Source organism: Aspergillus stella-maris, assembly GCF_047715825.1.
Source record: "Aspergillus stella-maris strain CBS 113639 unplaced genomic scaffold BDV14scaffold_58, whole genome shotgun sequence".
In the NCBI taxonomy this organism is placed as follows: Eukaryota; Fungi; Ascomycota; class Eurotiomycetes; order Eurotiales; family Aspergillaceae; genus Aspergillus; species Aspergillus stella-maris.
In genome coordinates, this window is record NW_027396852.1 from 158,843 (window position 1) to 181,370 (window position 22,528).

Here is a 22,528-nt window from a genome sequence, read left to right on the forward strand (position 1 = left end):
GAACCCATGGCTTTAGAGTCCGTTCAACAATTAGCACAAACCATTGTGCTAGCCCAAACGCCAGGTATGCAATATGTGCAGAATTAACCCATTAATATAGATGTATAGAAACTCGTTATCGTAATGCATTCATGAGATAAGACGTCGGAAGGCCGTTATCCCCGCCAACCGACATTCCAAATCACATGTGCAATGTCCTTCGCGGTGTTGACAGTATCCACCACCCGATCGAAAAGAACATCAGCATTGGACGGCTTTTCATCCCCCTGGGCTGAGAAGCCTAGAGACGCTAGATAGAAGTTCTGTGCATCTTCATCCTCCTCTGTCGAATCCACAAACCAGGAGTTTGAGTCTTCAAAGCTCTGAGTCGTGTTCCAATCATGGTCCGAGGCAAGGTTGCTCTCCAAAGTGTTAGATGGTCCACGAGACTGTCGCGATGTTCCGCCGATGGTTGATGAGTACAATCGATGGCCTGGAATATACTTTGCCCAGGACCAACGATTTGTGGCTGTCGATGACTGCGGCTCCGGGGTGTCGCCACGGTATTTGAGAGTGGTTGAAGGAAGCGGGGCAATGGTTTTGTTCTCGCCGCTGAAGCTTCCTCGTGGCGTTGCTCCCCCTTTAGGAGAAGCTGGTTTGACGACGAAGGAATCGTCCCACGAAGACTCCCCTCCGAATTCCAACCATTCCTCTTCTTCCTCTTTTGCCTCCACTGCGATACACTGCAGAACCTCTTTGTTGAAATGGATATGGCGCTTCTCACTTGGCGAGCCAATGCCGGATGATGTGCTATCGGTCACGAATCGAGCCCGAGGAGTTTCAATCCCTTGATCATGGGCCCCATCAGCCATTGGTGAGTTTGGCAAATGAAGGCTAAGTCCTGAGCGACTTCGTGAATGCCCTGCCTCCTGCGCTTTCAATATCGCTCCCGCATGCTGCAACAGGGTATGTTGGGACAGTGACCGCTGCAGGATGCTCTCAGATGCAGTCCTCTTTTTCAGAATAGATTTTCGATCAGAACACAGCCCAGGAGATTCGAAACAGCTTGGTGGTGGTGAAACATTAACCGGCTTCGCCTGTGCATGGCTGGTTTTCAGCGGCCCGTACAACCAGGTCACGTCACAATCTTTCAACCTATTAAAGTATATTTAGAATGGCATTCTTGAGTGGTAGACAAGCTGATATGGGGACGACGGAATGGTTGACCCACCAATTAAGAGTCTCTGGTGAGATGGTGCCCAGATTATGTCTCAATTTGGTCCATGTTCGCCATGAAGCGTTTTCCAGCCGGACACTGTTCTCATATACCTCCCTGCGCTCAACAACATACCGCCACGATGTCCAAATGTCCTCCTCTCTCCACTCATGAGAGAGATAGTCGACATGTCGCGAAGGCTCTTCCTCTACGGAGCTATCGTCGGCGGCCGGGATATGTGAGGTAGAACGACAGGCGCTCGTCGGCGGTGCAACAACCTCGTCGCTGGGAGTGCTTGGCTCTTCCGAGAAGAACGCACTGTCGTAGGATGGGAGCAATAACTCGTCATCTTGATCACTGAGTTCGTTGGATGATATGGAACCCGTGGGTGTAGGTGGAAGGTTCTGAGGAGCTAGCGGAGTAAGATTTGGAGAAGAAGGCGAGGATGAAGCCGCAGAGGATGCAATTGGACTCGGGTATTCGGAAGTGTAGAGGTGTGGGAAGGATTTGTTCATTGCATCGTCCGACTGCTCTAGAAAATATCTCTGGGTGATAGGGCGCCGCACAGGGTCGGGAGAGAAGCACCGGTGGCTGTCCACTGGGGACGGAAGCACGGCGGTCATCTTAGCGATACGTCAAAGTCATCTATGGCAGGCTGTCGGAGACGGAACTCGTACAGACGGATCGAAAGCAGGAGGTGGGAAGAATTCGTAGACCAAGGGGCGACGGTCGGAAGGTCAATGGTGGGAGGTGGGAGTATCGACTATCAAAAGCGAAGAATGCCACAGATTGGTTGTTTATAGGCGTGGAAGGCGGCAGAAGTACAGCGCGGAAGAAAAAGGATAAAATTAGTCAAGGGCACCTGGGGTTTTATAACGGGGGATCGTCGTTTTGCTGGGGAGTTCTAGACAGAGAAGGGAAAGTTGCGCTAGGAGCACAGTGTAGGTGGAGATACTGCAGTCGAGCCGCACAGACGCCGGGAATGGCACAGCAATAATATCGAGAGCTGCGATAACGTATCCTGGTACTCTGGAGAGTGGAAGGAATGCATGGAGACCAGGGGGATGGGTTGTTATGAGATAATCTAGTGCAGAAGATCGGACGATCGGCATGATAGGAGGCAGAAGGTCAAGAACAGTTGCCACTAGGCCGGGCCTAAAACGTCACATAGATGAGGGACTTGGTTGTGACAGGCTGCAGGTGGTGAGCTGTCCAGCCTTGATCCAGGATTCCAGAACCAGACTCCAGATCCAAAACCTCTGTGCTCTCTTGCCTAGCCCAGAACGGCATTCCAGATAGCAACTCGTCGTTCTTTGTTGCCAACCAACCCAACCTAACCTTCCCCTCTTCCGGTTCCACACTCGTGGTGGTCTGTCTGGTTGTCGGTCCAGATCCCAGCCAGGAATGCGCCAATAATCGCTTCGCTGCGATACATTCGTGAGAATTGGGTTGGCATTGCACAACCACAAAGTCTATTTCCTCCTGCTATCAGGTTTCCAGCGTCTCAACTCTGGGGAAGACCAGCCAACGGGTTCGGGGGAAGCCGGAGACTGTTCCAGCACTGTGGCGAGTCGCAACCTTGTCTACGATATCAACGCCGATTATTTTTGCGTCCATCAAGGCCTGGGGTGTCAAGGCCCCTTGCACTTTCTATGCACGGGCGTTGAGATTCCACATCATCATGCAGAGCTTAGCGCTGTGGATGTTGCCATGTTCTTCGGAGTAAGCTGATAACGTGCGACGAGCTTTTTTTCACGTTCCAGGTTTATGGAGATAGTACATTGTGCTGATCACAACCTCTTGACGCGATATGAGCACAAAGGAAGTATGTCTTCCACCTCGAAGCTCTGGCCAATGAAATCGGTGCTAAATTCATCAAGATTGGTTCCCGAGTTTGAATTGAGGTTCGGAATCATCGATGAGATAACGGTTAGCTGTAACCGCACAGCGAAAGTTTGCCAACCAACCGCCGTCACTCAAAGTCTACACCCGGCATGCATATCACTGACTCGCGGCCATCCAGCTTATTTGCCTCGAAGGACCTAGATTATAGTGTCCTTCTCCATACGGAGTACAAGCAACCGGGGAACATGTCTGAGCGCCAGTGCTGGATCTGACCCATAACCAACCTGGGGACGCTTGACGTTTTACATTGATATCACGACTTCTGCTTGCAATCTTCTTATCAACAACAACATATCCACGGTTGCACACACGATGACTCGACTGCATCATTTTCGCCCTTATCAGAGACATCAAGCGTGGATTGAACCAAATTGTCTATCAAGAGTTGCCTCCGAGTGCCGTATGCACAGCAGTCTAGAAATGCCAAACCGTAACCAGTCCGTTCCAGGAGCGCCATTGCTGCCGCACGGCTCAAACTCAGATTATGCATGCTGGCAACCCTATATGCAGATGCGAAACACGGCAACGATATCACAGCTACTGTTTGATGGCGTCGAGGCGACGGGTCTACCTTGAATTTTTTTTTTTTTTTCCTATCGTCTAGTGTGCACTCATTGCGTCGCTAAATGCAGCTAATGGCTCACCTTGCAGGGGTTGGATATGCTGCAAAAGGCGCTGTCTACATCTCACAATTAGCGACGATTGTCCAGACACAGCGAAGCACTGATGATCCAACGCAGCGCCGTGCTATTCGCATAATTATAGCTCAACGCTATCCTGAGAACCTCAGAGCCACCTCGGAACACCCGGACGATCGCGGTCTAGACCCTGATCTCACTACAGAGAGCTCTTCGTATGGCATCGCTAAAGGATAATGTGGTAGGCAAAGGACTTGACGCGGCGTCGTTAGCTTTCCCGCCATGCAAAGCCACAGAGCGCATCGATCGTTCCGGCGGTTCTAGGCAAGTCTCGGGGCATGGGATGCTCCTATCATAATCGGCACAAAGACCACAAGCCGTCGTATATGGGCGCCAAACAAGGGTTTGCCTCTGCAATCATATATGAGGGGGCGCTGGGCTTCTCTTGCGATCTATAAGCCATTGCATGCTCATACGTAATGAGGAATATCGGTTCGGTCTATAGGTAATGCCTCGCGAGGACCTCTCTTCATCTCCAACAGTGTCTCATCCGAGATTGAGAATCTTGCAGCCCTTGTGGGGACCCCCGTTGAACCTGGCGAGGAAGGATGGCGAGGAGAGGGTGGTGTCAAATGTCAGCCATCCACTTCGTAGAGAGTAGAGACACCTCCGAGACTCGACCCCACTGGGGCTGCGGGTGTCCGTGCTCTTGCAGCTGCACATCCCAGGCAGGTGGCAGGGTTCGCCTTATCATTGGACGGGGGCTATCAGTGCGACGCGAGCTAACTAGGAAACAACAGGCTGGGAATATGCGGGCGTCTATCTAGGCCGGCCGTGGCCCTTCTTAGTCTGTTTCGTGGAGTGTCCGGGTAGAAGGACGACGACACTCCGGATACCGGAAGAAACAAAAGGTCCAAAATATCATCTTACTGCCGCTGACGCGATAGCGACTGCGAGGCTGCGGGATATGGACGACATTCTGAATCAACTACTAGGCGCCGAGGCAGCGCACCAAGTGGGTTCTTCCGCAAGCTTGCAGCTGTCAGAGACTCATCGGTCTCCGTTGATCTTCAAGATGCAGATAACGTAACGGCTCGGGCTATTCCAGCTATACTACTACCAGTTAACCTATTTTCGTCCGGCCGAAGACTTAGCATGTTCGCAAGGTCGCTAACATCGACCAAGAACCATCTGATGGAAGATGTTACAGTAGCATATGTAAGAATATGGATACTCCTCGATGAGACATAAGTACGATGTCGACGTCGACATTTGTACAAGGGTCAATGCTCGAGACCAATGCTCAAGAATAATATATTGAGCATTATACCTTCATGCCCACTTCAAGCATAAGATGCGTATTCCGCGGTCTCGCCAATAGATAACAGGGATTATATATATTAATGGCAAACCTCATTGAAGGAGAACATTACTCACCTTGGATACGGCAGCAGATCTTATCGAGGGGTGCTATTTCCAAGCATACCGATATAGTCCTTTGCGTCGATTGCCTGCGCATAGGTGCACTGTTTCATTCCTAGCGATGTCGATCGCCCAGACACTCGGAGATATGTTCAGAGCTTTTGATAGACACAGAATCCAGATGCACGGGCGCTGACGGGCGCCGGCGGGTCAATCAAGATAAGGCACGAAAGGCGGGTGCTGGGGTGCTGCAGCTTGCACTGAATTGTGCGCAAGTACACGGTGGGCTAGATGACTAATTATGAAATGGGATAAACATGGATTGAGACTAGCGTGATCAGCTTCCAGCTTTCACCCCGCGCCTAGGGACTTGAGAGATTGTTGGAAGTATTGAGAACAAATCTACCTTGTCCACCATTCTGTCTCGGTTCTAAGGCAAGCTCGACCCAGAAACACCCATTCAGATCAAATACAAACATGGCAGAGGTTGCGCAGCCACCAACTGAACCCCAAGCCCGGCATGTCACATACTGCGGGGGTGAGTTCGTTACATTTTCACTACCAAAAAACTATGGTATCGGCAGATAAAGCTAATCGGTGTTGATTCGACTAGTCTGCACATTACCGCCTGAGGTATGTTTGAGGGACTTTTTCTTATACGTTCACCCAATCTCATGTTCTCGTATCCTCGCCCCGAGTACCCTGGGGAATCTTATGACGATACCACACCTCTTCCGTTTTCATTTGGGGCCGCTTTTCTCTTGCATACACACGGACAATGGCTGACAAGATGGTAGTACTGCGAGTTTGGCGGGACGGCAAAGAAATGTCAAGAGTGGTTGAAAGATGAAGAGCCGGAATTGTACCAGCGGTTATACTCTGATGGTATGTTTCCGTCCACCTGGCCATGTCCTTCGACATGAGTAAGAAGACTAATATACCTTTTTTACCATCCAACAGAAGCCATAAGCGCCAATCTCTCCACTCTTTCTGTATCCGTTCAAGAACGCGCAGCGAAGGATGCCGCAAAGAAGGAGGCGAAGGCCGCGGCGGCAGAAGCACGGGACGCCGAGCGACGAGCGACATCAAAAGTTCAGATCAAGCGTGTTGAGCGGAACAAGCGCAAGCACGTCAGTGTTGTAATTGGGTTAGAGGTATACGGGCTAGAGAACAAGAAGGTAGCCAAAGATTTGGGGAAGAAGTTTGCGACAGGATCCTCAGTTACCAAATCTGCCTCTGGGATTGAGGAGATTACAGTGCAGGGTGATGTCTGTGAAGATATTAAGGAGTGGCTGCTGGAAAACTTCGAGAAGAGCATTGCTGAGTCTAATATCGAGATCATCGAGGATAAAAAGAAGAAAAAGGCAGCTGCTGAGGCGTGAACGTGATTTGATAATTACGTTCAACAGGATCCATCGAAACAGTTCAGCTTGATAATGAAACAACTAAGCAAATGCATACAGTACGAAGCCCGCAAGTCATAGTGGTGCAAAATAGGGTATCTGGCTGCTGAGAAAGACGCGCTTGTCTGAGTTCATATATTATCAAATATTCGTAGCGGATCATAATCGACAGACCCAGTAGCTTCATCAGGGCCGGATGCAGTATGCGTATCTGTCGTAGTCGTACTCGAGGTGCCATTTGGAGCTATCGTTGAGGTTTTCGAGGATGAGGCATGCGCAGCCTCGGAGTTTCCTTGGAGAAGACCATTGTGCTTCGACAAAGGAACGGTGGACGGGATGTTCGGAAGCTTCAACGCTTTTGGAAGAGCTCTGAAGCCTGACGTTCCCTCTTCGCTTGGCCAGTGTTGTACGAGAATAGCTACAAGCACTGCGAGTATAGCCGTTGTGATAATTCCCCAGAAAAAACGTATTCGCTGGTTTGTACGCATCTGCCATGCCATTTCTCGCTTGTCCCATTTATCAACCTCATGTCGCATCGAATTCAGCCTGTTTCCCAGCGCTTTGGCTCTTGTCTTGCTGACTCTCATTCGCTCCTCCAGCGCCTCAATCTTCTGCATCTGAGGCTGGAATCCATGGATATCGCCGATTTGTTTTCGGATGTCCTGTTCGAGTCCTGAGGTCTCATGTTGGAAGTCGTCAAAGAGTCTCGCGGTCGAGTCTGACAATTCTTGAAAAGAGGCGATTGTAACGTTGAGGGCCGCAATCTTCTCCAACAGACCATAATATGTATAATCAAGCCTTCGTGTGATGTCGGTGGCGATTGTCCCAATGACTGAAAGTGCAGACCGCAGATACCTTGGAGACTATAGTTAGCCTAGCAGCACCTCAAGGCCCAGTACATAACATACTCTTCTCCTCTGCTTCGTCGTGTTCTAACCTGCTGCAATTCGCGCATAGAGTGTACCTCGCTGCGTCGCTTGATTGAGCCCATTCGAACGTCTTTGTCAAAATTGTCAAAGACGCTGCCTCTCCGGCTCCCAGAGCCTATTCCTGAAGATTCAGAGCCCCATCGCGATCGATTGATTTCACTGGTAATCGGTCGAAGCAGGCCGTCGTCTTCACTATCCTGCTCTCGATAGGTCGATAACGAGCCTCTGCCGCCTACTTTCGTGGAAGCGTGCTGCATGTTGTGTCGGAAGATGCCGTCATGATGTCTACCCTTGTGCTCTCCAAGGCGCCGCCGCGTTCTTTTGTCTGAAGCGAACAAAGAAATCAGAAATGACGTCTCATTCCGATATTGCTTCACTCACCGCCCAAGCTGACCCTCGATCGCAGCTCCGGAGGGGCGGATCGCGGAGCTATCTGCCCCTTGAACGACCCATGGTTATGCGGCGTCCTTTCCGCCGACGGGATTGTGACGAGCAAAGTCGGTCGCGCTGAGTGGTCCATGTGGCATGGCTTGAGTATTCAGAATTTACTGGTAGAGGAGGGACTGGAGTGAAGTCGTAAGCTAGTAGGTAGGCAGCGATGAAGCCATTCAGATCAAAAGATCAGGGTAAGCACTACGTAACTAGCCCTGCAGAAACTCTCCGGATCGACAGCCAATGGCCAGAAATAGAAGCGGAATGCAAGGCATCAAATCCTTCAACCACAGCGCTCAATAAGTTTAAAACATCAATATTAGACCTACTCAATCTTGCAAAGGATCAAAAAGCACTCTATCAAGTATTAGTTTACTACTCCGTGCAGTTTTCGTGGGTGAAGGCTTTCCGACCACCTCGGGATTCTACTTAGAATCCAGCATAGATCGACTATCCCCCACGCCAACAAGGCCATTAGGTTAAACCTGAGACTCATAGAATCCAGTCTTTCAAGTAGGAGACATCTAGATTCCACGGGCCTACGAAACCTTGTAACGCCATGACTCTTGCTTGGCGATTCGAGCTCTGCTCGCTGGTAAAGCGTGGGGGCCCTGGATTGTTTTCACGAAGCACTAATGTGAAGACATGACAAGGTCATTCTCAGAGGCACGGCTAATGACAGAAATTTTTTGCATTCAAATGTGTATAAACAAGAAACCTTGAGTCCCTGGAGCCATGAAAGCCTAACACCTCGAACACCGAATATGTGGTAATTATGTGGTTCCCGTTGCCTCGACCGTCACCCCAAACGGAGACATATGCATATACAGACCGTTGCCCAAGCACGGTTTATCAACAATGAATCGTGCCATGAAGAACTTCCGCGACTTTTATGAGCTAAGCAGCTTGTTTCGCTTTTCTCTTCGCTTCAATCGTTCGACTCGTTTGCGATGCATCTTCTCGGCCATCTTCTCATATCTTTCTTTCTCTTCCTTTGCCGCTCTGCGCTCCTTGATTCTCTGGATGTGCGCCTAAAAGAACGAACTACTTAGGCTCTGCAGATACCGCAAAAAAACACAACGACCTTACCTGTCTTTCAGCCTCTTTTTCTTCCCTCAGTTCCTTCTCGTGTTCCTTGATGGCCTCATGCTGTTTGCGTGCCTCCACCCTTTTCGAATATGAAGTCAGCCCACCATTAGGCCGGAAGGGCTTTTTGTTGCTATGCCAGTTTTTCCCTGCGGGTCCGAAACAGTGAACAATTAGCTAGGAGAAAAACGGAAGCATCAAGTGGGGGTCATAAGCACCTACCGTTCTTGCGGATGGATTTCACCTCAGTGGTGGATGATGCTGAGGCTTCGGACGACATGGCGACAGACACTCGCACGAGGACGCGGGTTGATGAGAAAAGAGACGCACTCAAGTAAAGATCGAGGCCCAGGCGAAAGGGTGCGGCGTTCTGGCTTGGCGGAATGAAAATTGAGGGAAAAGTTATCTTAGCCCGATCAGATAAACGGATCTCGGCGGAAGTGGTGACCCGGTCCCACACTGGCGCCCAAACGATGACTCTTCCTCGACGATTGTCGGGTTCCTTTGCTGAAAAGAATTGTCGCAAACCCGCAACGAACCACCTGCTAACTGCACCCCCACTGTCTACGAAATATCCCGCGTCTCGGCTTTCTGGCCTGCAGCTTGCAAGCGATGCTCCTTGGTCTTTGAGCTTTCCCAGGTACCACGCGTGGATTGGACAACGCCAAACCCCTCGTCGGTACACCGCCCCTCACCACCAACTTTCTCTTAATTGTCCTTTCATTCTCCTTTTCTACAATGCTATCCTCATGAAATCCTGCGGTTCCTCTTCTCTCCCCCATCTCTCTTCCTGTTCATTCGCTCGGGTTCTGAGGCCCATCGTTCACCTCTATGGCGGCTACTGAAAATGCGTTGACACTACACAATGATATCTCGATGGAGCTGCCTGAACTTCCTCCTAATCAAGGCCTCGAGGCCTTCAAGGACATTGTCTTTGGATCTGTGAGTTACTCAACCCCCGTCCTATACATGCGATCTGCCTCTGTCTGTTCTGTCTCTAATCGGTATTCAAACAGGTTGCCGGGATGATAGGCAAAGTCATTGAATACCCCTTCGATACAGTCAAAGTACGGCTTCAATCGCAACCAGATCACCTTCCTCTCCGTTACAATGGGCCACTGGACTGCTTCCGCCAATCATTTCAGGCGGAAGGTTTTCGGGGGCTGTATCGAGGCATCAGTGCACCAATGGCGGGTGCTGCCGTGGAAAACAGTTGCTTGTTCTTCAGCTACCGCGTAGTTCAAGACATACTTCGGTCCACGTACTATTCCCCAATGGAGCCTCTGCCGTTGAATGCCTTGGTTTTCTGCGGAGCTGCGTCCGGTTCAATCACATCCCTCGCTCTGACGCCAATCGAGCTCATCAAGTGCAAGATGCAGGTGCCTTCGGAAACCCCTGGTGTTCGTGCCCCGGGGCCTCTCAAGCTCATAGTATCTGTGTTTCACCAGGATGGCATTTTGGGATTTTGGCGTGGTCAATTGGGCACACTTATTCGCGAAACAGGCGGGGGTGCTGCCTGGTTTGGCGGGTACGAGGGGGTTTGCGCACTATTCCGAAATTCTCAAAAGTCACCGTCAACTTTGGAACCACTTGAGGCAGAGACAGCAGCTCTTCCTTTATATCAACAAATGCTTGCCGGAGCAGCGGCAGGAATCAGCTACAATTTCCTTTTTTACCCTGCCGACACAATCAAGTCACGGCTGCAAACAGAGGACATTAACAACACATCTCTCACCAAGCGACAAACTTTCGGAAGTGCTGCTAGAGCTGTGTGGAACCAGCAAGGAATAAGAGGCCTATATCGGGGATGTGGTATCACCTGCGCGCGGTCTGCACCCAGCTCGGCTTTTATTTTTACAGTATTCGAGGGTCTACGGAGTTATTTTTGATGAAGCGAACCATCTTCGCATGGTTAGATCTCTTTCTGTCTCTCGTTTTCCCATATGTTCTTTGTTCTCCTTGCGTTGACGATACCTATCTGTTGGTTAGATTTCAGATTTTTTTGTTTATATTGCGCATGTCGAAACCAATCTGGCATTGGCGCCTCGGATAAAAGCTTATATAGTATAGAGGAGAAGATTTCTTTACTCTTTATATTTCTATCTGCTATTCCCCCCCCCCCGCCCCCCCCTATCTGATTGTATCTCTTCCTAGAACAGGGCTCGAGCACTATATGGTGGTGATAACAGACGGCGGTGGTGGGGTAGATAAGGTGCAATGCAACGTCAATAGCACTGCAGCTCCGCACATAAGAATAAACCTCTGCTCAGCCCATCCCCAAGGTCCCTGTCTGGCTCTCCGATACTTCCTATAGCTCATATTGAACAATATGTCTTCCACCCTGACCGCCCAAGAACTAGAGATCCTCTCCTCAAAGGCTAATGCCGCCAAAGCAGCAGCTTACTGTAAGCACCTGAGCACCTCTCTCAATCCACAATCTCATACTGTTCCAAACAACCCAGTGGTAATACATAATTGACTGACCATTAATTAGGCCCCTATTCGAAATTTCGAGTCGGTGCGGCTCTTCTCACCGAGTCGGGCGAGTACTTCACTGGCGCGAATGTTGAAAATGCCTCATATCCTGTCGGCACATGTGCTGAGCGTGTGGCGTTTGGGACGGCTGTTGTGCGTTGTTTTCGGCCTTTGGGCTCTTGAGGAATTGTCGCATTCCGCAAGATATCGTGTCTCTAGTCTGGACCTGGCGATCTAACCTTGTTCTCTGCGCTCTGTGTAGGTAGCCGGACAACGCCAGTTCAAGGCGATTGCCGTCGCCACGGATATCACGCCTCCTGCGTCGCCTTGTGGGATGTGCAGGCAATTGTACGTTTTTCTGATTATCCTAGCCCCTTCGCTTTTGCGGTTGCTGCTGGAGGATAGGCGACATGCCTAAAGTTCGCTATTATAAGCTAACTTATCCCCAGCATGAGCGAATTTACGTCTCGTTTGTTTCCCATCTACATGTACGACAAAGACATGAAATGCAAGGTCATTACGATGGGCGAGGTTCGTATCTTCTCCGAAATCGAGACAGTTCTTCGGTTCCCAGTTTCCCCCTGGCTGGAATGGTCTGTAGGCGCGTGCTGACTTGACTAACTGGTACAGCTACTCCCGAACTCTTTTGGCCCTGACGACTTTGAACATTGAGATGTGTATGCGTGCTAGTGCAATCGTGGATTCGGTTGGATGACCTGGCTGCAGCGATGCACATAAGACGTCTATGTTGTCTTTTTTCGGGCCGAGTGGATTTTTTTTCCTTTCGTGAAGAATGAAGACAGATTATCTACATGTAATTGAGTGCACGTATATGAATCAAAAGCTTGGAAACCATGTTAAACATATTCCTAAACTATCACAACAGAAACCAAATAGTATAGCGGAAATCGGTATTGGAAATGGAAACCCCTCAAATTGATCTAACCGGCTGATTTCAAAAAGCACATTATCCAGAACGCTGCGCTCGTAATCTTACATCGTGGCACATAGATCCGCAAGACGGGAAAATGGAATACCAAGAGACGGGAGAACGACTATACCTCGTCGTCTTCGTCTCCATCCACGTCTTCGACCCCGAGCAACTCGTCTTCATCGTCGACGATGTTGCCGTAATCCCCTCGGCGGGCGGCGAAAGAAGCTCTCGAAGCGTAGGGGCGGGGATAGCCCCTGCTACGCCCAACGCGCACATAGCCACTCGCACTGCGCCAGAGGCTCACAGCCAACAGTGGAAGTGTTTTTGCGACTGCCACCACACCGGCTATGACGGTAATTGGAATTTTGACCAGCATAGAGTCGCGAGACAGCAGGCCTTGGGATTCGAAACCAGATTCTCCCAACCGAATCTGCCCAAACTTCCCATCCCATCTCGAATAAATATAATACCCAATAGCGCTCGCCACAGCAATCGGTGTGACAATGGCGAAGAAAAGCCCTGTGCCACTGATGCCGTGTTTCTTATCAAACTCTTCTTCCTTGCCAGGACAAGCGTGTGACACGCGGTGATCCAAGTTCTTGCCGCCCTCACATGTCGTTTGAGGAATACGTCGGTATCCAGTAACTTCCCAGAATTCAACTTCTTCGGGGTGAGCTTTACAAAAGCCCGCCGGGTCTTGTGGTCCAAGCCCAGGAACGAGTGCACAAGTGCCGTCAGTTTGGCGTTCATAATTATAGTCACTTTCCAGGGTTAGCACTTTCCGAAGATATACCTCAATGAACAGAAGAAAGGAAGCGATCCAGGTTCACTCACCACTCATAATCAGCTGTCGTGCAAGTACAGTTCCTCCCAATGCTATGCAGATGAGGTCCGCGCCAATTATTCCAACATTGAGCTGAGATTTTCTTGCGACGGTACTGTTCAACGTGGCCGAACAGACAATTATCATCCTGGAAAGGATGCTGCGGTTCCCAAAGCTCGTAATCATCACTTACTTCTCCCTGCTTATCGAACTCGCAGTCTCTGTCGTAAATACCGCTGAAGTCCACATTGATGGAAACAAGCTCGCCGGACTTGGCAGAGCCCCACAGAATGAAACTCCGGGAAGTATCAGAAGGAACAGTAGAGATGTCAGACAACTCCAATTCATCCTCTGAGAAATTGTAGTCTTGCCATGTGGAGCCCTCATCAGTGCTGTAGTGAAGGACCTTGGTAGCTTTTCTTTCAGGTACAATGACAATGACAGAGCCCGAGTCGCCATACTCCCACATGTATCTACCTTTCTTTACGGCCTCCCAAGAGATTCCACCATTCCGGGTCATGAAAGTATCAGCTTCCTCATTGCTGGATAGCTGATCTCCCACATTACCCACGCCCATCATCAAGCCGATGGCAGAGCCCGAAGAATATGTATCTCTCGGATCTGCGCGCTCGGTATATCCATGAAGGTGAAGTGCGCAATTCTCTTTGCCTTCGCCTTGGGTAACGGAACAGGAGAATTTATTGCCTTCGGCATCTTGAGCAGGTGGCGCCAAAAGTGACCATTCTCCGCCGTCATTGTGAGTGATCATTGTTCTGAGTTTCTTGGGCGTTCCGCCCGACAGCTCGTCGACATTGCTGACAATGTTCGCCACAATGACTCCCTCCAGCGCCTGCATCCTCTCAAAATCAACATAGCCCCTAACATCCTGGTTCACAGCATCCAGACTCAGAACATAGGTCGTGCCGTTGCTATTGCTCTTAACAATCGAGCCGTATTCTGCACCTGTTATGTTGCCGGTTTGAACATATAAAAAGATGGCATGCTCAGTGCTGTCAAGCACAGTGTAGAGGTTCTGGTCTGGAATGATATTGGGAGGGAACTTGAGGTCTGCAAACGTCACGCCATCAACGCTAACTCGGGCCTTCAAAGCTTGGTTTTCCGAGTTGTGCGAGGCGAGGATTATGTACTCCGATCTGGTGACATAATCCACAATGTCTGGATCGGCAGTGTGCCACTCCGAAAAGCTCTCGTCTGTCGTATATCTAAGTTGCAGACGATTATTCTCATTCTCGTTCTCATATTGCTCGCAGAAAATGAGACGCTCGCTTTCCGGTCGATTTTCTCGGTACTCGAATTCACATTTCTTAGCGGAGCGTAGCATGAGCTTCCAGGTGTCTCCCCGGTCGTCGCTAAAGTAGGCGTTAGAGTGGCAGCTACCTGAGTTGCACTCTGCGCCTATCCAAATCAGCCAGTCTCTCTTGGACGGATGGAATCTCAAGATGGGCACATTTTCGTGGCTCGGAGGTGTTCTGGCTTTAAAAAGCCTAAAGGTTTCGCCTCGGTCAATGGTGTAATATCCCTCCTCGCTATTGGTGAGGATATAGGCCGTATCACTGTTGTGAAAATGGCGAACTATGCCCGTGATCTTAGTGTCTTTCAGCTCTTGTCGCCAATTTTTGCCATGGTCATGAGATACGAATAGTTCATGGTCGCTACTGAGCATCATAATCGTCTCGTCTTCGCCGACATTCGAGACCTGACGCTCCAGATAATAATAGGCAAACATGTCTGATGGGAAGGATGTCTGGGTAGACACAATTTCCTTGCTTTTCGGCCCACCAGTGGTGTTTTTGCACGGTAGCTCGACATCCTTGTCAAGATTCAGTCCGCCTTCGCGATTACAAACATCGCCGGGAATCAATCTCCAACTTGACGGGCCCATGAACGTATCTGCTGGATTCGTACAGCTTCCCTCTGGAGGCGTCATTGACCTCGATGGGAGACAATCTTTGCCATCTTCAGTTCGTCCAAATTGGCACTCAAAGTCTTCAGCGGTACATTTGCATGGTTCGAATTTGGCCATTGAACTGTTGAAAGCGTTGGCAACGAAGCAGTCAGCATTGGCCTTCCTTCGTCGGAAAAATTGCTTATGGCCCATCAAGCAATCCGGGTCGCCATTTTCATCCAAGCGAGCAGGCCAATGATTGTCGAAATCGTCCTCCTCACATCTTCGCTCGTGCAAGCCATTGAAGTCGATTGAATAGACGAGAAAGTTTTCCTTTGAGTGACCGACAAGTATGAATTTCAAGCTAGTTGAATCAGGTGTCGTAGTCACTGTTGTCCCATATATTTCAGTGTCGAGTTCATGTGGAAGATCTACCGAGTTCCATTCTTTGCCGTGGTCAAGAGAGTATTTGACCTTCTTGACCTTCGCTTCGTCGCTGATCGCCAGCAAAACCGCGCCCTGATCACCAAACTCATACTTATGCGGACCTTCGAGAGCACGGCGCCAAGTGCGTCCCGCGTCATCTGAAGAATAAAGGTTGCCATCTGCGTAGTCGCCGAGATGATCCCCAGTGTTTCCGACTCCCATCACCAAGCCAGGGGCAGGGCTTGAGAAAACCCGTCCGAGGTTTGTGTCCGAGTTCACTGAGTGTAGATGAAGGGTTTCCCCTTCAACTTTTAGTGATTGAAAGGTCCTTCCATCATCAAAACTTATTTTGCTGACAACTTCTTTTGGAGAAGTGATTCCGGCTTCCTTGGGATTTTTCACGGTGTTGACCAACACTATCCCTTGAATTGCGGCGAGCTTCTCAAAGTCAACGTAGCCCCGTGGACCTCGGTTCGTATTCTCAATATTGCGAGTAAAATATGCGCCATTGGAATCGGATGTGAAAAGCACACCCATGCCGCTGAAAGGGTCCGTTAAGACGTCGACTTGGAGACTATAGTTCGTGCTTTCTAGAACTGTGTAAGCGTCCTCCTCTAATCTATGATCACCAAATTCGGCTCGATGCCAGCTTTCGGTGTCCACAGTCACATATAAGGCATGCTCAGTGGTCCCTTGTGATTCAACTGCCGCGACGATAAAGCGCTTGACCTGGGCAATGCTGGTAACACCGGATACTGGACGACCATCCTGCAACTTAGCTTCGACCCCCTGACTGTCAAAGTAGTCGTCGGAATACACCAGTCGAAAAGCGAATCTTGATGACCCTTTCAAGCCAGGAACCACGCACACGGTGCGCTTCTCAATACTTTTTGGAGTCTCCGAATCTTTCGCAAATTGAGGATCTCCCACCGCCCAATAACACCCCACCGCGCTTTCGGTAAGCACGTTTATAGTCTCGAAGTTATCGGTTGTGTAATATGATCGTAACGCGCATGACGCGCACGGTTTCGTTTCGAAGATGACTTTGGCGGAATCCCGTCCATGGAAGGCAAAGGGACCAGACTGTGGACTTTTATAGTGCGCGGTATGGGGGACCTTGAATGACTTCCAGGTCTTCGCTTTGTCCGTTGTATACCAATGCCTTCCGTCTTCGCCCAGCGCATAGGCCTTATTTTCGTCGAAAGGATGCTGGTGGATGGAAGTGACTCCATGTTTCATACCCTCGTCCTCGATCGCCTCCCACTTCTCGCCAGCATCGAATGAGCGCAGAAGCTTTCCATCTTCTAAGCTCAGTAAAAGTGTATCCGAATTCTCGAAGTAGAACATGTAATACGGCTTGTCATGTAACGTGTAAGCGCTGACGTCGGGTTTCGCTTTTTTGGCGAGACTCGGTGGCAACAAGAGCGCCAGAATAAGGCAGCTCAAGAGCTGAATCCATCGGAGTATCATGACCGTCAACCATCAAAGACATCAAAGGGGCAAGGTGATTAAAGGCCGACGGATTCAGCAAGGTAGTGCCTCGCAACGGAGACACGTAACTGGGCTAAGGAATTGAATAGTATACCCAGATGATAATCAGCATACAACAAACCAATTCGATAGGATTGGATTTCGTTTCACTGGATGAAGAATCCCAGGAAACTTCATGACAGAACTGTGAATGAGCACTGGCATTGATTATGCCATCTCAAGGTGGCCTTGAGAGCTCCACGGTCACGTGCGGGTTCTGCCTGCTTATCTCGACGAATCAATGGCTGCAACTCGAGTCAACCTCGGCGACTCCCGTCCTACCAAAGTACTACTTCCACTCTCTGACGGGAGTCTTGGGTATCTACGCCGAATGTTCCCATCGAGCTTTCCATGAATGACAAATTCACCAAATGGGGGGCAGCTTACCTGTATATCGTTTTACCTTTCTCAGAAGCAGACCCGAGGCTATTCAACAACCATGATCATATCCCCGGTTCTTTTGCATGAAATCAAACAATACAACCTTTTTCAGGACTTTTAACCTATACAAACAAGAGGGTATAAAAATATATAGCTGCGCCCACACAACCCAAACGCTCAAAATATCTCGAATCAATGGCATATCACAAATCAACCCTTCCTTCTACGAAATTTGCGCCACATTCTGCTTATTGAATTCGGCTTTTCCGTTTCTTGCTCCCAGAAACCAAGGTCTTCATGGGCTTGATGAAGGTGGGGTTGTGGTTGTGTAGCATCTGTCGCGATGGTGGGGGTAAGGCCACCGTCTGTTCGGAGGTCCGGCCTTGTCAGGGTCATTTTGAGCGTCATTTCGCGTGTACTGGGAGTGCGCTTTAAACTTCTCTCTGACAATGGCACCCATGACTGCCTCTTGCTATCGACGCAGGCGAGGTCATGTGATATCCGAGGATTTTCCGTGATGTAGGAGAGCCGAGAAGTGTTCGAGTACTGGCCCTCTCTGGTGCCACAAGTTGAACCCCAACCATGGTCGTCATCACCATCACCATCATCCAAGAATGTGCCCTTGAATTCTCGTAGCTGAAGATGGGGACAGGGCCGGACCATTTCCAATGCGTGATCTTTGTCTCCATTCGCGGCCGGGAAGCCGAACTGAATCGCCTCATCGAACTTTTGCGGAGAAGCAAGAAATACCCGGAGTTTGAGACGAGCTTCCGGGTCGTCATAATACTGCGCTGAAGGATCAATGCTAGATGTCGAGGCTCGAGACGTGTGGTGAGGCTTGTTCATGCTCGCTGGCCGAGAGACAGGAGAGCGTTTGCTGACGATGTAGGAAAGAACAGATTGGGAGTCAGCAGACGGGCTAGCGGCTGAAGCCTTCCCGTGAGACACTGATTTCCGAGTTAAATTGGCAGAGTTGAATGATAACGTTCTCCGAAACGACTGCCTTCTTCGTTGCGGCAAGCTTGGCCGTGCGTTTGTCGCCTGTTGCTGGTAGTCGCTCAGGCTCAAGTCAATATCTGTGTCCTCGTCAAGCCACCGAAAACTATGATAGAATGAGTCTTCCATGGTGATGTTGGGCTGACAGTGCTGGCCGGCACACAACAACGCAAATCGGCACTGCCGTATCTCTAGAGCTATGTTCTCAGACTGAAATACAAGCGAAGAGACTTTGGCAGCGAGATTCAGCTGGGCACGGCGAATGTCAGCTCAGCTCAGGGATAGCGGCAGCATTGCTTGCTTTCGGTGACACTGCAACAGGCAGATTCCTCTCTAGAGGTCCCAGAGAAGAGTCTGAGTGCCGAAAGAAGTCTGATAATGATCCAAGAGTGGGGTGTAGTAGGGAAGCAGAGGAGGCGAGGTAGATTGGGTAACTCTCACGACTGAGAATCAATCTAACACATGCTTCAATGACCGAATTCTCGCGCCAAGGCACGCGTCAGCTCTTAAAGCTTCGAGAAAGTGCGAAAGGGGGGGGGGAAGCCTTGTTGCAACGGGCATGGCTGTGAATGGTCGTCCGAGTTTGTCTCTGAAAGCAACTGGCAATTGTGGAGAAGTCGTGGTGTTGCCAACTCACGCTATGCATGATAGTCTGGAGCTCAAGCGCAGTAGCTCAGGGATGGTGGCAAGCCGCCCGCAAATCACCGCTTGAGAATCGAGCAAGCGGGCTGGAGATCCACACATCTCCAGGTTCATTATTGAGAGCATGGACTGTGCACTTGCAGCGTGGACTGTGCAGAAGGCTAGAGGGTGAACATCACCTTACATAGATAGGTACCTACTCTGTAGTCCAAGGTACTATTGGCTCTTCGGGGTCGTCCTCTCGCTTTGCCTATCTACATTTCTGCCCGGTCAATGTACCTTGTCAGTTACTGCCTGCCCATGACTTGCCAGCTTACATCAGATTATGTAACGGAGTGAACAAGGTCTCATTGTTGTATCATTTTCTATCGGTCCGAACTTCATAGAACATTACTACTATTAAGCATTTGCTGCATCGCGGCTGTATTGGAGTCCTCCCTGCGCGACACATACGCTCTGACATCCTGCGTACTAAGTCCAGCTCCAGCGGCAGTCCCCCCAGGTCCTCGTACGGGGTTGCCTGACCTCGCGTTGGCAGACGCGCCAGGGCCCCGGATTCTTTCCCGAAGCGCCTCAGGCCCGACAACGAAAAGACTGCCAACTTCAAGTAGGACGTCCAGCATCCCACTCGCGGTCTTCACTTGGTCATCAATGTCCCATGATTTAAGCAAATTAGCATACTGCGTCATGTCCTTTGTGATCATAAGACCACCGGGGCCGTTAACGATGAACCGCTTGAAATGCTCGAGTAGGAGCGTGCGAACTCCAATGGCAACTTCAGTCAGCAGTTGACGCAAGTTAGTGCCGCTGGCTGGCAGCGATTTCACAGCGATGCTTTGCATACGCGACAGAAAGGCACACAGCGATGCACATGTCTTATTTCTGGTTAGCGTGCCTAGCTGGGTAATCGTGGGACAGAGGGAACGAACCGGTGTTTGCAGTTTCTCTAACCAAGCTGTACTATCACCCTCCTTCGGCCGGAAATCATTTTTCTTCTGCCCTGACAATATTTTGTTCGCCCACAGCAGTGTGATGTCTATCACCTTCTGCTCAATAGTATTTATCTTTTCTTCTATCCGGACAGTGGCCAGATTGGTTTTCTTTTCCATCTCGCGCCGAACGGTAACGCTGCTTGTTGCCAGAGGAATGAGTAACGTGTTGATACACATAACCATCAAATTAGCGATGCTGATCGAGTCACGAACTGCTGAGAGGTAAGCGAAATCAGGCTCGACTTTTCCGGATTCTTGAGCTGTTGCTCCTTCGAGAGCGGCATCGAGGCAGACTTCGAGATATCCTTCTCCCATTATGGATAGCAGAAGGTTCAAGAGTGTAAACATATCCTTTGCAGTCTCGTTATTCATGCTGAGCTCCAGGCCTCTACCAACGGCTTCAGCGAGCCATTTGAGCATCCGCTTGGCGTAGGATACGCTGGGTTGTCCGTCGTCCTCGGTGAACTTGATATCGTTCCCTGCGAGGTCGTTGGATTCTTTTAAGCCTGCAACTTGAATAAGAACCCGCTTCTGTGTATGTGAAAATTCAGAAGATTCTAAACGGTTTATGTAGGCTTCTCGAGCGGATGTAAGGAGCTCGTTGCCTGACTTTGACAGCGAGGCCATGAAAGTCGTCGTAGCTTTCTTCCGGCGGCTATGAAAGGTGGTAAATTTGAAGAGCAAGGAAGTAAAAAGCTCCTCGAGCGTCCTCTTTTCTCTCTCGATATACGAGGACCCAACGAAATAAGGCACGAATAGGTCCTCTAGTTGTTGATCAAGAATAAGTGAGGTTTGCGAGGATATGGTCTCTGGATTTTCAGTCAACCCGTGTGCCTTCAACTCATCGACCAACGTGCTGATGGAGCTGCGAGAACTTTGCAGTGATCGAAGAAAAGCTAGCGAAGAAACATTGTTCGCCTTCTCCAGAACCATTTCAAGTCTTTGTTGTATAGATTGCTGGAATACTCGCTGTAGAAATTTTCCAAGAACCTGTTCGTAATTGGGAAAGGCTCGCTTGATGATAGCTGACTCTTCCTGTACCACAACCCTGACTTCTTCAATTAATGACTGAAGGCTCGGTTCAACTCCCGAAGGCTCCGCATCTGGATCTGCGAGTCTGTCCCATGTTTCAGGGTCTCCGCCAACCTCTTCTGTGACCAGCTGGCTCCGATCGATGAAAAATTGGTGTTGGTTGACGAACAGGGCCACTACACTTGCTCCACCATTGAAATCCTGCAGTACAGTGGCACAATCCTTCATGCCTTCGAAATTAGCCTTGCGATAGAAATCGTCAAACTGTTTTAGGAGATCTTTCTCAAGCGTCTCTGAAAACTTTTCAATGATCTCGCGCGTACTGCATCGGAATCCATTGGACCCATCTGTACCATGAGGCGCCGCATTGCCGTTCTTGTATGACTCACTGCTCCCATGGCCCGACTCGTTCCAGCTCTTGGGGTCAAGTCTTTGACTGATTCGGAGTAGCTGTCGAGCAATATGCGCAGACCGCACTTTCGCTTCGCCGGACCCAGATCTTCTGAGATTCTCTAGTAGCGTAATCTCTCCTCTATTACTCACACCATCCCAGCATTCCAGAAGAAAATGTGCATCAAGTGCTCGCCGTCTCTGCCGATCTAGTTCTTCAAGCTTCCTTCCTGTCTCCACAGCCATATTACCAGTCGCCCCAGCCAGATCGCCCCCGGGGCGGCCAGTACTGTGAAGCGATGTGTCCAGCTGTTGAAATGACTCAATAGCTTGTTTCAACTTCTTACCCAGAGTGTTCAAATTTTGGGAATGTTGGGCCTCAGCCCGACGAACAGCAGCCGAGAGCTCATTTTCCTTTATTTCCAGATCACCCGAGAGATCACCCAGACGCCGTTGAGCATTTTCGAATGTCCGAATAAGAGGCTTGGGATCGAAAGGTTGATTGCCAGTAGCGGGGCCTAGGGTAGAGCGACGATTCGATGTTGCGGTATCCGACAGAGCTTCGATGAACTCCTTGACGATATAATCGCGGCTCGAGAAATCTTCCAGAGTGAAGCTAGGGCCTTTCGGAAAGACCGACCGAGAAGCGGCATTCGCGGGAGAAGACATAGTCACATTGACCCAGAACCAAGCGCAGCAACTTGCGGCATGAGGGCTTCGAGGAGCGAGCTGTTTCGAGTACGATTGGCCCGCGTGGTATTGGATAGAGAGAGGGATGTCGTCAAGCTGCTGACGCCCAAGCCAAACCGATTGTGCTCTGTAGATGAACCAGGAGAAAAGGTCGCAGGACTGCGGCACTGCGTACAGTGAAGGATACAGGACACTGCAGCCGGAGATCACCAGCGGGCAGACGTCGGCCGCGAAGCGTGAATTATGTAATCATATAGAGCAGGTAGTTAATCAACTTGACTACTTAAATTGAAGAGTGGTG

At 50.0% G+C, this 22,528-nt stretch overlaps 9 protein-coding genes across 9 annotated transcripts; 3 read left to right on the plus strand and 6 right to left on the minus strand.

Annotated features, from left to right (window-relative positions):
* Positions 1-125: 125 nt before the first annotated feature.
* BDV14DRAFT_114178 (protein phosphatase regulator REG1) lies at positions 126-1,930 on the minus strand. Its single transcript, XM_073765742.1, has 2 exons — positions 1,211-1,930; positions 126-1,134 (listed from the first exon to the last, which is right to left on the minus strand). The coding sequence occupies exons 1-2, from the start codon at positions 1,816-1,818 to the stop codon at positions 156-158; spliced, it is 1,587 nt and encodes a 528-aa protein (XP_073624864.1). The 5' UTR covers positions 1,819-1,930; the 3' UTR covers positions 126-155.
* Positions 1,931-5,637: 3,707 nt separating this feature from the next.
* Positions 5,638-6,542, plus strand: tma22 (putative RNA binding protein Tma22; the record flags this gene model as incomplete). The annotated part of the gene is made up of 4 exons (XM_073774270.1): positions 5,638-5,698; positions 5,774-5,793; positions 5,958-6,045; positions 6,121-6,542. The coding sequence occupies 4 exons, from the start codon at positions 5,638-5,640 to the stop codon at positions 6,540-6,542; spliced, it is 591 nt and encodes a 196-aa protein (XP_073624865.1).
* A 152-nt stretch (positions 6,543-6,694) lies between these two features.
* BDV14DRAFT_203365 (uncharacterized protein) lies at positions 6,695-7,749 on the minus strand (the record flags this gene model as incomplete). The annotated part of the gene is made up of 2 exons (XM_073774271.1): positions 6,695-7,418; positions 7,472-7,749. 2 exons carry the CDS (start codon positions 7,747-7,749, stop codon positions 6,695-6,697), a joined length of 1,002 nt encoding a protein of 333 aa, XP_073624866.1.
* A 777-nt stretch (positions 7,750-8,526) lies between these two features.
* BDV14DRAFT_179537 (CGR1 family protein) lies at positions 8,527-9,381 on the minus strand. The gene is made up of 3 exons (XM_073769776.1): positions 9,233-9,381; positions 9,014-9,159; positions 8,527-8,955 (listed from the first exon to the last, which is right to left on the minus strand). The coding sequence occupies exons 1-3, from the start codon at positions 9,288-9,290 to the stop codon at positions 8,815-8,817; spliced, it is 345 nt and encodes a 114-aa protein (XP_073624867.1). The 5' UTR covers positions 9,291-9,381; the 3' UTR covers positions 8,527-8,814.
* Position 9,382: 1 nt separating this feature from the next.
* amcA (putative mitochondrial ornithine carrier protein AmcA/Ort1) lies at positions 9,383-11,259 on the plus strand. Its single transcript, XM_073769777.1, has 2 exons — positions 9,383-9,952; positions 10,027-11,259. The coding sequence occupies exons 1-2, from the start codon at positions 9,842-9,844 to the stop codon at positions 10,897-10,899; spliced, it is 984 nt and encodes a 327-aa protein (XP_073624868.1). The 5' UTR covers positions 9,383-9,841; the 3' UTR covers positions 10,900-11,259.
* BDV14DRAFT_114256 (cytidine deaminase) lies at positions 11,249-12,335 on the plus strand. The gene is made up of 5 exons (XM_073765743.1): positions 11,249-11,415; positions 11,505-11,638; positions 11,748-11,833; positions 11,935-12,016; positions 12,116-12,335. Exons 1-5 carry the CDS (start codon positions 11,340-11,342, stop codon positions 12,155-12,157), a joined length of 420 nt encoding a protein of 139 aa, XP_073624869.1. The 5' UTR covers positions 11,249-11,339; the 3' UTR covers positions 12,158-12,335.
* On the minus strand, positions 11,860-17,251 carry BDV14DRAFT_179542 (vacuolar protein sorting/targeting protein 10). Its single transcript, XM_073769778.1, has 2 exons — positions 13,254-17,251; positions 11,860-13,180 (listed from the first exon to the last, which is right to left on the minus strand). The coding sequence occupies exons 1-2, from the start codon at positions 16,919-16,921 to the stop codon at positions 12,541-12,543; spliced, it is 4,308 nt and encodes a 1,435-aa protein (XP_073624870.1). The 5' UTR covers positions 16,922-17,251; the 3' UTR covers positions 11,860-12,540.
* A 328-nt stretch (positions 17,252-17,579) lies between these two features.
* BDV14DRAFT_114293 (uncharacterized protein) lies at positions 17,580-19,070 on the minus strand. Its single transcript, XM_073765744.1, has 2 exons — positions 18,783-19,070; positions 17,580-18,730 (listed from the first exon to the last, which is right to left on the minus strand). Exon 2 carries the CDS (start codon positions 18,608-18,610, stop codon positions 17,696-17,698), a length of 915 nt encoding a protein of 304 aa, XP_073624871.1. The 5' UTR covers positions 18,611-18,730; positions 18,783-19,070; the 3' UTR covers positions 17,580-17,695.
* Positions 19,071-19,362: 292 nt separating this feature from the next.
* On the minus strand, positions 19,363-22,475 carry BDV14DRAFT_179544 (exocyst subunit SEC10). The gene is made up of 2 exons (XM_073769779.1): positions 20,053-22,475; positions 19,363-19,998 (listed from the first exon to the last, which is right to left on the minus strand). The coding sequence occupies exons 1-2, from the start codon at positions 22,204-22,206 to the stop codon at positions 19,504-19,506; spliced, it is 2,649 nt and encodes an 882-aa protein (XP_073624872.1). The 5' UTR covers positions 22,207-22,475; the 3' UTR covers positions 19,363-19,503.
* Between the last annotated feature and the right edge of the window lie 53 nt (positions 22,476-22,528).